This window comes from Myotis daubentonii, chromosome 11 (genome assembly GCF_963259705.1).
Source record: "Myotis daubentonii chromosome 11, mMyoDau2.1, whole genome shotgun sequence".
Taxonomy (NCBI): domain Eukaryota; kingdom Metazoa; phylum Chordata; class Mammalia; order Chiroptera; family Vespertilionidae; genus Myotis; species Myotis daubentonii.
In genome coordinates, this window is record NC_081850.1 from 21,802,626 (window position 1) to 21,816,329 (window position 13,704).

Below are 13,704 nucleotides of genomic sequence, written 5' to 3' on the forward strand. Positions count from 1 at the left end.
AACAGGAGGGTAAGAGGATCATCTATCCAACCAGCATGTTCAGGCTCCTCTATGAGGATGGGAAGGTGGGGGACACCAGAAGGAATGAAGGAAAAACATGCCCTCAGCAGCTGCTGCACACAGGCCTGCCATCTTTTTGTGCCTAATAGAAATTTTTAGATTCCGAGAGAATGAGCATGACTCAGTTATGTGACTCAAGGAAAAACGATTTTAACTCTTTTGTATTCCTTAGAGTTCTATTAAAGGGACTTTCTAAATGTACCTCCCCAGCCCCTCCCAAATATATCTCACCGTGATTTCAGAGATTTACAAAAGAATTACGCCTCTAACTTTCTATCCTTCTCCAGTTTTCATCATCTAAATTCTTTAATTTTTCATCTTACAGAAATGCTACCAAACATGACCAAAAAAAAATATATCTTGCCTGAATGTACTATATCAATGTCTAACTTACCTCATCGTTCATTCTCTCTGCCAGAGTATTTTAAAAAAAATTTTTTTTTCAAAATCACATTTTTCACTGCTTGCAGGGGTATTAGAATGTGGAGAGTTCCCCAAGCTGGCACCTCCAATGTTGCATGTGTTTAAATGTCCCTAGCCTTTTTTCTTGCCACCTCCTTCCCCCTAGAACAGTGGTTCTCAACCTGTGGGTCACAACCCCTTTGGGGGTCAAACGACCCTTTCACAGGGGTCGCCTAAGACCATCGGAAAACACATATATAATTATATATTGTTTTGTAATTAATCACTATGCTTTAATTATGTTCAATTTGTAACAATGAAATTGGGGGTCACCACAACATGAGGAACTGTATTAAAGGGTCGCGGCAGTAGGAAGGTTGAGAACCACTGCCCAAGAGCCTAATTCTTTTGGCAAGCTGGTTTTTCCGGACTTCTTGGAATAGTTCTCCAGTACCCACTACCTTTCTTCTTGACCTGCAAGTCCATTTAAAGCCGAAAACCTCTCATATGTCAATTGTTTTCCTCCTCCGAGTCAACAAGTGAATAAAGCCACATTTAGTAAAGATATTCCTTCTCATTTTCCAAGCCAGAGGAGACTCAATCAAGGATCTACTGAAGGATTCTGGATAAGGGCAAAATCTGGAGACAATATGCCAAGCAAGGTCAAATTATTCTAAAATGGCATGTCCTTGGGTACAAGGGCTGTCTTATTTATGTCTACATCTGCTGCAGTACCAAGCACAGAGCGACATTGATGTGTGACTCGGTTGTTGGGTTGGATATTATGAGAACATATACCACCTACCCTAGCAGGACCCAGCTAGGCAGATATCTGAGGTTCCTTGCCTTGATCCATCTAACTGCTTTACAAAGGTCCCACCATGTTCCATGCGACAGTCCAGAGGAATGAATATGTGCTTAGGCTTTGGAATCAGACCCTGGGCTTAAATCTTGGCTCTGCTACTTTATGGAGGTGTCACTCTGAGCAGGTCACACAACATGGCTAAGTCTCAGTTATCTCACTTGCAACATGGAGACAAACAGCATCTTGCTAAAAGATTGTTGTAAGGGTTAGATGAGATGATTATGTAAAGTTTCTAGCACACACGGCTATATAGTAAGCACACATTTATTGGGCTGGTGCAGAGATTAGGACAAAAAGGCAATGAATGGCTTCACATAATTGTTGCCTGATGTTAATTCTGAAAAAAATCTGTGATCAACACTGATCAAAAGTCATTTTGTAAATGAAGACCATGTGATTTCACCATGCGAGAATGGATTTGCTCTGATCTGCTCATGCTCCCTGCTATCTTCCACCATGCACATCTGACTATGTGTGAAGGAGCAATGGGGATGCAGTCTGTCCTCAGGCTGGGCAACTAGCTCATGTCTGCACATAGAGTGTATGTCTAGATGCTCCTAAGGTATCTTAAACGGAAAGATATCTGCCTTGGGCTTGCAATAGGTGACCTTATTTATCCCACTTCAACTAATCCACAAAGCAGGGTCATGAATCGTTTCACAATATTTTGAGATCTGGCTTCATTTTGGGGAAGGTGTTATTCACTAGTTGCTGAGGAGAGCTAAGCAGGATCAGGAGGGGGAGGAGCAACAAGTCAAAAGGCCCAAAGATTGCCCCATCTCTGTAGCATCTTACATTTCGTTGCTGAGAGCTGGGATTTGTAGTGCCCTCGGACCAGCCTGCAGGTGGACCCATCTCCGTTGCAAACTCCACAGTTATCTTCCTTGGTAGTGCTTCCCAGCTGATGATCACAGCCAACAATCTAACAAGAAAGAGAGATGTGTAATTCAACCAGGTGCCTACTGCTGGACCCCAGATCCTCCCTTTGCCTTTGAGGAGGCATGATTCCTATGAAGGGGACTGAATTCAGCTGGAATTTGGATCAAGCTAAGGAAAGAAAAAACAACATGGGTAAAGATGTTTTTATAGCTCAAATAAACAAACCCAAAGATAGGTGGAATGGAGAGAGAGGCGGGGAGGGAGGGAGGGAGAAGAGAGAGAAAAAGGGAAGGAGAGAATCAGGAAGGGGGAAAGGTGTGAGAGAGAGGAGGATCTGGCACTATTGATATTATAGAACCTTCATTCAAAAATAATTCCCACTGTCAATAATTATGATTCACTCAAATCACATAGGCATCTTTTTTTATTTTTTTTATTTTTATTTATTTTTTTTAAATATATTTTATTGATTTTTTACAGAGAGGAAGGGAGAGAGAGATAGAGAGTTAGAAACATCGATGGGAGAGAAACATCGATCAGCCGCCTCCTGCACATCTCCTACTGGGGATGTGCCCGCAACCCAGGTACATGCCCTTGACCGGAATCGAACCTGGGACCTTTCAGTCCGCAGGCCGACGCTCTATCCACTGAGCCAAACCGGTTTCAGCCTAGGCATCTTTTTAAAAAAAAATATGTTTTTATTGACTTGAGAGAGAAAGAGAGAGGGAAAGAGCTAGAAACACTGGGGCATGTGCCCTGACCAGGAATCGAACAGGGGATGTCTTGGAGAATGGGTCAATGCTCAATCCACTGAGCCACTCCAGCCAGGCCACACAGGTATCTTTTAAAATAGATGACAAAGCACCAACTCCTTCAATGGTTGTACATTTTTTGAAATGCAAAGATGTCATTTAGAAAACATAGTGCTGGGTTCTTAAGTGGGGAGCAAAGGTAGGCTAAGTCCCCCTGGAGGGAATCACTGTGGTGGAGCAGCAATGCCCCTCAGTAGGTTCAGAGGCTGCAGTGAGGCGGCGTCAGCACTCCACCAACTGTCGTCCATGCAGAGCCAAGCACATGCTGGCTTAAGACTTCTTCAATGTGCTTCTATATGACTGCAGCAAAGTTATTTTCAAAATGAACCCACACCTGAGCTGAGCAACTTCTGTATTCACTCTCATGTCTGAGCACAGTGTGGAATGGGAGTGCAGAAGAAATTTATTTACCAAAAAGGCATTTAATCTTTCAGCCAACAATGATCAGAGATCTGCTATGGGCCAGGCACAGTGCGAGGAACAAAATCCAATGGAGAGTTTAAGCACATAGGGGTCTATCCTCATAGGACTTAAGAGTCTAGTGGTGGAGGCACCTATTACTCAAATCACCAAATACAATAACATACAATGATATCACCATACAAGCTATAAAACACAGATACAGGTACTGCAAGAGCATAAAATATGGAGAATTTGATCTAGTTTGAGAGACCAGAGATGATGTCCCTAAGGAAGCATCTTCTGAGCTGGGATATAAAGACTCAGATTAACTAGGAAAAGGGGACATGTTGCTGTGGGGTTTACAGAATATTTTAGTCTTGCCTAAATACTAGCTAATTAGAAAATAAGCAAAAAGTAGGCCCTGGCCGGGTAGCTCAGTTTGTTGGAGAGTTGTTCCAATATATCAATGTTGTGGGTTTGATTCCCAGTCAGGCCTTATATAAGAATCAACCAATGAAATGAATAAATAGGTGGAACAATAAGTCAATGTCTATCTCTCTCTCTCTTTCTTCCCTCTCTCCTTTCCTCTCTCTCTCTAAAATAAATAAATAAAAATTTTAAAAAGAAAGTAAGCAAAAAGCAAAGTTGGCAAAACAAACAAACTACAACCACCATCAAAATATCAGAAGATTAAATCATCTGATTTCCTTAGGGTTGAATCTTTTGAGGAAACGTGGTGATCTTAATTTAAGCAGTATTCAAAGAATTGCTGCCTCTACTGCTTTTGTTTGGAGTTGGAAAGATACCCAGCTCTGTGGAAGGACAAGGTGCACAGTGGGGCATGGGAATTTACACTCTCAGGTATCTCAAAGCTAACTAGGTTTATTTCTCAAATTAAAGAAATTTCAGGTTTCTCAAAAGACTTAAGTTTCTCTGGAAATTTTTTAATAGGCTCTGATGTCTCTAAAGGAGCCAAAAAGAAGATAATCATGGAAACCCCCCTAACCCTAAATATTTCTTATGGTTCTAAAGCCATTTTAAGAAAAGGACAGTCCAGTTCTACAGATCCAAAAGAACAGTGATGTTAGGAATCGCTAAATAGAAGGTGACATATTTTCAGGCTGACTTGGGCAGACCACCAAGAGCTCTCAGTGTAGGTTTATGGACCCCAGGATATGAACCACATCAGTTCTAAATGGGCTTTGTTTAACTTCAGAATTGAAAAGACAAACATCGCCCTGACACAATTGCTTTTCCTCTCTCTGTATCAATTCCTTTTTAAGATGCCAAAATATTCTAACTCAATTATTTTTAAAATGTGGAATACTTTATCATCAGATAAGTGTTCTTATTTTGGTCCAAGTGGAAAATTATTTGCAGTTACATCAGGAAAATTATTGTTGACATACCTTAATCTGTTGATCTTTTATAACTATTTGATTAATTAAAAACTAGTTAAACTGTTCTTTTAAGAGCTATCATTAATAACAGAGGAAAATTAGGCATAAGAAATGGGCTTCATTGGCAGGTATAATGTCAGACCCCTCTGCATCTTTGCACATGTTATTATTTCTGCCTGGAAATAATTCTTTATTTGGCAAACTTTATTTGGCAAACGTTCCCAATTCTTTATTTGGCAAACTCCTATTCATCCTTCAAACCCCAAATTGTCTCCTTCTCAAAAAAAGCCTTTTCCAGATTCCAGAGTTAACTGTTCTTGCTTCATGCTTCCTCAGCCTTTTGTTCATAACTCCATGAGGCAGATAACTGGTTGCCACCCAATATCCATCTTCCTTAGTTTTCTCAATTCTATTTGGGTTGGCAATATCTCCAGTTAAAAGAATATATTTCTCATGGGCCATGTGACCAAGCTGTAATTAGTGAAATAAAAGTGGAAGTGTGTGGGGCGCCTGGGAAGGCTACTTCAACAAGTTGACTCAGCCTGGGAAGGTCCCTTCTGTCTTTTGCCTTCCTGCTGTCCTGTGGGCTCCGGTTGCTTATCCTGTAGAACGGGACAGTTCTGAGATGGGAACCTTGCTTGAAGGAAAGCAGAGCAGAAAGAGAAAGAGCCTGGTTCCGGAACCCTATTTAGACTGATTACATCTTGACATTTTTTGTGTGTGTGTGAGCAAGTAAATCCTATATGTGCTCAAGCCAGTATTATCATGGGGTTTCTTTTATATGTTCTCAATTCAAATAGTTATATACCTTATATTGAGTTTACTCTATTAAGATGTCTGTCTCCACACCAAATCATGGGCTATTTGAGGGCCTCTGTTTTAGTAGTCTTTGTTATTTCTGCTGCTTAGCACAGTGTTTGACATTTGGGATGGACAATGAATATTAGTGAATCAGTGAAACACATAACACCAAACATAATGATTTGCTAATATTTTAATGTAGGCTATAGAGCCCTAGCCAGTTTGGCTTAGTGGATAGAGTGTTGGCCTGCAGACTGAAGGGTCCCAGTTTCAATTCTGGTTAAGGGCATGTACCTTGGTTGCAGGCTCCTCCCCGGCCCAGGCCCTGGTCAGGGTGCGTGCAGGAGGCAACCAATGGATGTGTTTCTCTCACATCGATATTTCTCTGTGTTTCCCTCTCTAATCCACTCTCTAAAAATCAATGGAAAAATATCTTTGGGTGAGGATTTTAAAAAAAGTAGGCTATAGAGAAGCAATTTGAGATTGCAGTCATTGATGACAAAATATATACAAAGTGTGCATGTATTGTTGTATCTGTGTACACAGAGGAACAGATATACTATTAATCCTCTGTCCTGATTTATGAACAAGAATTACTGTAAAGGGCTATACTTCTAAAAAGACTCTTTCCCAGTGCATCAATGCTCCTTATTAGTGAAATGTCACAGAAGGCAATGTTCCGGTCATTGAGTTCCCAGACCAACCCCCCCGTTCTGGACAAAATATTAAAGTGAGATAATGACCACTCATAACTTTGGCAATTGCATAGCATTTTTTGTAAGGGATTGGAAAAATAACTGGATATTTTGACCTAAAGCAGCTTATTAGTATGCTGCTATGAGGTGTCAGCTCAAGTCTGTGCCCTCATCATCTAAAATGATTGCACAGTGTTGTTCTTCTTTCTTTTCTTCTTCTTTTTTTAACAAAGCTTTTGTCTCAGGTGACATAAAAAGTGAGAAACTCCAGGATGTTTTTATTGTTTAACCACCACTAGGGAGGTCATCACCTTTTGCTTTTCTATCTTGAATATATGCCTTTTGCATCCATATATGTACACACGCATACAGACATGCAGTCTTTCGTCTTTTGAGTAGAACACACACACTCAGCAGGGCTCATTTCCCTTGGTCTCCTTCAGGGTTCCCTACATGTAGGGGAAAAACTCTCCCTAAACAAAAACGTAGGACTATAACATCCAGTCCAAGTTGGCTCACAGACTCGCAGCCTGTCGTGCAGATTTTAGGCACCCGGCCTACAGTGTGTGCTGATAGGGGCTTCTTCCTTCACTTCACAGAGCTGATAGCAAGTGAGCAGACAGAACACGAATGAAACTCTCTAGACACCTAAATATGTATAATAAAATGTCTTCACCAGGAGCCACAGGAGAAAAGAAAAGATCACCACGTAAATAACTGGGAGAATGTAAATAAACACAATCCATAAGCAGATACCAGGCCCCAGACTGACATGCTTCGATGGGTTCACTCTGGCCACGTTTCAAATGGTTTCCCATAAGAACCTCAACTTCTAGCATTAAATACTGAGCCAGTGATGTCAAGCTTTTCTTGATCCAACACCATGAGGTAAGAAACTTTTAAATCCCTTTATTTTCAGCACTGGGAAAGACAAATATGGAAAACTAAACTCTGCAAATCTGATCACAGCTGGTCTTATTTATAATTATTTAATTCAGAGAGAACTTTATGGGGAAGGGTGTGCTTTTACATACATTATAACTCATTTACTATTTATGTTAACAGGGAAGAGAGTATATCTCCAACATTATCTTCAAAAGATTTAGATATTGATTGATTTGTTTATGCTTTTGCTTATTAGAAGAAGATGTCTAGCATATACATATGATACAACACAGTGTAATGGCTGGGGGAAAAAAGGGAAATGGGGCAAAGAGAAAAACGAAGGCAAGAAATATGAATAAAGCCAGGAAAGAGAGAACTACATAGAATGCACACTATAAAGTCCTATACAGTTGCTGGGGGGTGGGGGTGGGGTCACATAGCTGGGATGTGAGCTTCTTAGAAATGAGAAAAACATGAGAAGTTACAAGGGTGACAGCATCTACTGAATCCTTTAGAAAATGCATAGGCTAATGCATTCCTGCTAGTAGATATGTATTAAATATTTATGTAATAAATGAAGGACAAACTACCTTCGGAGAACCATAATTACTCAGAGTACCGAAATCCTAGAAATACATCTGCTGTGAGTTTTCTGAAAGACATTGCCATGTAACAATGTCCCAATAACATCTGCGCACATAAATACAAGGAGTTTCAGAGAAGTGGTTCTTCAGTTACCTTTGATGACCTCTAATGGTCAGGGAACATTTGGTAAAAGCAAATTTAAGAGCCAAAACAAATAGTCCAGGCACAGAGCACTGTGATGGTCTGATTTAACAGAGCTGGGCTGGCAAAAATATGGCCCATGTACAGCTGTTTTTCCTGCCAGGATCCACGGCAGACATTGCTAATCAAGAGCAGTACTCTTTGCCACTGAGATTTCATGTGGTCCCAGATCCTCTACGACACTGTGCTCTAGAAGCCAAATCCAATAGACGACGATGGCTGTTATGCAAGGAGACTAGACCAATTTACCATTCCAGGGTCAGAGAAATGAGTTGGCTGTCTATCTTTCAGGAAATTCTACTCAGATATTTCTTTTAAGATTAACATTCTCTTAAGAGTTGAATGATTTCGAGTACAGATTATAACACTGAGGTTTAGAAAATATAAACAACTAACCTAAGGTCACATAGCTGGTAACTAACAAAACCAAAATTCCTAAGCAAGAGTATGATGCCTTTGAAGCAGGAAAATACACACTATACAGTATTTATTATGGCAATGGTGAAAGTGATTACAGGGGTGACTATTTCTATCAAGATCTCTACCAGTAGAGGCAGACTTCTGCACAGGGATGAATAGATGCCTTCATCTGTACCATATGATTTAGAAGCACATGCTGAAATAAATGGGAAAGTACCACTCCCCATTTATACCTTTGCTTCACACCTCCTTGTCTATCCCTTCCCCCAGCCTTTCATACATATGTGTATACATACCCTACACCTCCCGTGGCTTGCCATGGGGCCCAAATTTCCTCCTTTACAGACTTCTTTCTTTTCAATTATGGTTTTCAATATGAGGAAACAAGATCCCTGGTCACTCACAAAGGTGCTAATAGCAGTCCATGAGCTATGTTTAGTAGTTCCAAAAGCCTAATGGAAATATATTTACCAGCAATAAAACCACATAAGGTCACCAAAAACACTAACCATCTCATTATACAAATAAGCTGAATCCTGATATTTATTGCATTTATTCTTAATTGTACTCAGGTCTTTAAGTCATAAAATGGGAAAACAAATTATTACTTAATACATTCAGTGTTTTGAGTCAATGGAAACTTCCAAAGCACAAGGCTCATAGGGAAAAAATAATAATAAAGGGCCCCTTTGTTTGAAAAAGTTGGGAACCACTGGTGTAGTCCTTTGTTTGTTGTTCAAATACCTGTGGGAGGACTAACACATGAACTTGTTGATTATACTTAAATTAAACCAGATCAATGGAGCATAAGGCATTGTGCTGGCTGTTACGGTGCTGTGGGGAATACACATAAGTAGTAGTAGGCCTGGTCCCAATCTAGGGTGAATGGGTTTAATCCGATCATTTCCTCAAAACAGGTGAGAACAGAAAGGGAGTAAAATCACTCCAACTAAAGGTCAAAATGGCAGGAGGAGGAGAAAGCAGAGGGGAAAGCCACCTGGAGAAGGGAAAGTAAATGAGCATTTGCCAAACACTTGCCGTATTTAGGTTCAATATACAGCTTCTCAATCAATTCTTGTAATATCCCTGAAAATTAGCTAAAATTATGCCTATTTTACAAACATAAAACAGATTCCGAAAGGCTCAACAACTTGCCCAAGATCACATTACTAGGAATTGGTGTTGCCAGAGTCGCAATCCAGGCTATGTCATAGATGAGTGAGCCCTCAATTCTGTGATGAGTTACGTTTCTCTCGGGGGTTGGAGGGCAGGGAAGAGACAAGAAGGAGGAGGATGAACATGCTTTTGTCAGCCACACCTTGTTGCCGAAAACAACAGCTGACTACAGCTCTAAGTACTAAGATTGAGCACCAGCCTTTTGTTTTGTTTTGTTTCTCTTTTAGGAAGCAAGTGAATATATATATATTTAATCCTTACCACCCGAGAATATTTTTTCCCCATTGATTTTTAGAGAGACTGGATGGGAGGGGGAGAGAGAGACAGAGAGAGAGAAACATCAATGTGAGAGAGACACACTGACTGGTTGCCTCTCACACGTGCCCTCACTGGGGCCAGGGATCAAGCCTGCAACTGAAGTATTGTGCCCTTGACTGGAATTGAGCCCTAGACTCTTCAGTCCGAGGGCCGATGCTTTAACCATTGAGAAAACCAGCCAGGGCAAATGAATATATTTTTAAAAAATTCGTTACTTTTGTTCAATAGCTACAAACACATGGTACAGGGAAATTTTGGTAAACACCTTAGATTATTAGGCTAGATGATGAGATGTAGCTCTGTTACATTCTAATATACCACTATGTGAAAAAAAAATATGCGAAAGCATTAACTCCTTTTTCTTCAGGCAAAAATTTCCTAAAGCAGCAGTTCTCAACCTGTGGGTCGCGACCCCTTTGGGGGTCGAACGACCCTTTCACAGGGGTCGCCTAAGACCATCGGAAAACACATATATCATTACATATTGTTTTTGTGATTAATCACTATGCTTTAATTATGTTCAATTTGTAACAATGAAATTAGGGGTCACCACAGCAGGAGGAACTGCATTAAAGGGTCGCGGCATTAGGAAGGTTGAGAACCACTGTCCTAAAGGAATGCTTCCCATATATGGTATTACTCACTGGGTTTGCCTATCACTGGTGGGGCTGCTCAGTTTCCTCCTGGGTTCACCAGAGTCCTTCCAATAGCCCACTAGAACCTGTGTCATTGGACTTAATTACATCTCTGAGCTCATGTCCCTCTGGCTCACTCTCCTTGCTGTCACCAAGCACTTTCTGGTCTCAGCACAGCACAGCTGTTACCTTTGATCAGAACGTTCTTCCTTAGGCACCTCTACAGCAGCTCTCAGTGTTTTGGAAACTTCCACCTTCACAATAAGGCCTACTTTGACTAGACTATTTAAAGCTGATTCCCTCCCCAGATCCAAGTTCTCTGACCCTGTCCCATTTTTCCCTTTATCTTATGACACTTATTTTTTTTAATATATTTTATTGATTTTTTACAGAGAGGAAGGGAGAGGGGTAGAGAGTTAGAAACACCGATGGGAGAGAAACATCGATCAGCTGCCTCCTGCACACCTCCTACTGGGGATGTGCCCGCAACCAAGGTACATGCCCTTGGCTGGAATCGAACCTGGGACCTTTCAGTCCGCAGGCTGACGCTCTATCCACTGAGCCAAACCGGTTAGGGCTATGACACTTATTTTATAATACAATATAATTTGCTTATTTATTAAGTTTGATGTTTATTTTCTATCTCCTAATAGGATGCAAACCACAAAGTATCTAATAACAAGTAATTAATACAAATGTGTTGAGTGAATGAAGTATACAGTAGCTCCCCCTAATCTGCAGTTTCACTTTCTGCAGTTTTAGTTACCCACAGTCAACTGTGGTTTGAAAATATTATATGGAAAATTCCTGAAGTAAACAATTCGTAAGGTTTAAGTTGCTTGTTGTTCCGAGTAGCATGATGAAATCTCATGCAGACCCGCTCTGTCCTGCCTGGGGCGTCAATCATCCCTTTGTCCTATGTCTCCCAGCTGTCAATGCTCGCTGCCCATCAGTCACTTAGTAGCATTCCAGCTCTCAGATCCACTGTCCAGATATCACAGTGCTTGTGTTCAAGTAACACTTGTTTTACTTAATAATGGCCCCAGAGTGCAATGCTGGCAACTCAGAAATGCCAAAGAGAAGCCATGAAGTGCTTTCTTTCAGACAAAAGGTGAATGTCCTAGACTTAATAAGGAGAATAAAAATCACAGGCTGAGTTTGATAAGATCTATGATAAGAATGAGTCTTTCATTCATGAAATTGTGAAGGAGGAAAAAGAAATTTGGGCTCGTTTTGGTGTTGCACCTCAAACTGCAGAAGTTATGACCCTAGAATGTGATAAGTGCTCAGTTAAGATGGAAAAGGCATTAACTTTGTGGGTGGAAGAGAAAACAGAACATGTGTTCTGATTGACGACAATGTTGCGCCAGAAAGCACTGGGCCTATATGAAGACTTCAGCAAGGGATCCTCTGAAAGGAGTGACCACATTCATATAACTTTTATTACAGTGTATTGTTATAATCATTCTATTTTATTATTGGTTACTGTTGTTAACCTCTTACTATGACTAACTTATAAATTAAACTTTACCACAGGTATGCATACATAGGAAAAAACATAGTATATATAGGGTTGGATACTATCTGCAGTTCTGGCATCCACTGTGGGTCTTGAAACACATTCCTCATGGATAAGGGGGGATTACTCTAGAGCAGTGGTCCTCAACTTTCCTAATGCCGTGACCCTTTAATACAGTTCCTCATGTTGTGGTGACTGCCCAATCATAAAATTATTTTCGTTGCTACTTCATAACTGTAATTTTACTACTGTTATGAATCATAATGTAAATATCTGATATGCAGGATGTATTTTCATTGTTACAAATTGAACATAATTAAAGCATAGTGATTAATCACAAAAACAATATATAATTATATATGTGTTTTCTGATGGTCTTAGGCGACCCCTGTGAAAGGGTCGTTCGACCCCCAAAGGGGTCGCGACCCACAGGTTGAGAACTGCTGCTCTAGAGGCAAGGCTAGAAGGGACAAGGATATATTATGATTTCAAAAAATTGTCCTCCTTGTCCCAACCTAGAACATAACAACAGCTTCCATCGCTTAAACTCTCTGCCGCTAGTTCCAAAGACCAAAAAAGAGCTCTCTGTCCCAAAGAAAAGGATCTCTCTGAATCACTTGTAAATCACTTTTTAATCTGAGAGTTTAATTTCTACTTGTCACTTTGCCTGCTATGTCTCTAGTCCTTCATCCATTATTCCAGAAGTGCCTTGGGGTATAACGGCTTATTATTTCCAAGCGAGTCTCCCTCTGACCTCTTTTCCACTAGGCACAGGGCTCTGGGCATCACGCCCCAGCTTGACACCAACCCTGGACCTGGAAACTCACTCTGTACTTGCTCTCCTCAGTTCCTGATGCTTGGCTCTTCCTAAGGGACTTGAACTTGGACAGGACCCCTGGCCTGACTCTTCCCATTCCTCTGTGTGAGCTCTAGCCCTTTGGCTGATCATTTGGCTGGACCAGAGCCAGACTCTTTCTCCATCTCCGACCTACCCACCCCCAACCTCACCACCATCAAAGCGTAGAGACTTTAAGCACCTCTATGGTTAGTCTAAAGGAGGTCCTGCTTCCATAGGAATGAGATTTGGTCAGGCGATTTTTTAAAGGGTCCCATTTCTATCTTCTCTATTGTTTGAGCTAGAGATATTCTCCTGTGCTCTGCATTAGCTTGCTTACCCTGCAGTTCTAGAGATGTTAAGGGGTCACCATGGGCTCTGTGGTGCCTATCTCTATGTTATAAAGTAAATGGAAGAGAAGGGAGATGTCAATGTTAGGGGTATGAGGCAGCTGATAGAAAAAGTGGTGAATTTATTTGATTGTAAACATTTTTAAGAGGTTTTCCTGGACTGCCTTTTTGGACATCAATAATCTGATCTATTTGCCTGGCTGGTGTGGCTCAGTTGGTTGAATGGTGTCCCATGTACCAGGATGTCATCAGTTCATTTCCAGCAAGGTAGGCACATGCCGGGGTTACGGTTCAATCTCCAGTAAACTGATTGATGTTTCTCATCAATGTGTCTCTCTCTCTCTCTCTCTCTCTCTCTCTCTCTCTCTCTCTCTCTCCATTTCTCTCTCTGTGAAATCAATAAAAACATTTTAAAAAAACAAAAACAAAATGTCTCTTTATAAAAAAGAAGAATCTAATGTTTT

The 13,704-nt window shown here is 40.8% G+C and overlaps 1 protein-coding gene across 4 annotated transcripts in view; it reads right to left on the minus strand.

The window, feature by feature from the left end:
- The window catches only part of ADAMTSL1 (ADAMTS like 1), a 903,601-nt gene that overhangs the window by 267,498 nt on the left and 622,399 nt on the right, over positions 1-13,704 (minus strand). For all 4 annotated transcript variants that reach the window (XM_059656582.1, XM_059656581.1, XM_059656583.1 and 1 more), the window contains one exon: positions 2,123-2,249. In XM_059656582.1, the coding sequence (XP_059512565.1) occupies positions 2,123-2,249 (127 nt within the window). The remainder of the gene's footprint in view (positions 1-2,122; positions 2,250-13,704) is intronic.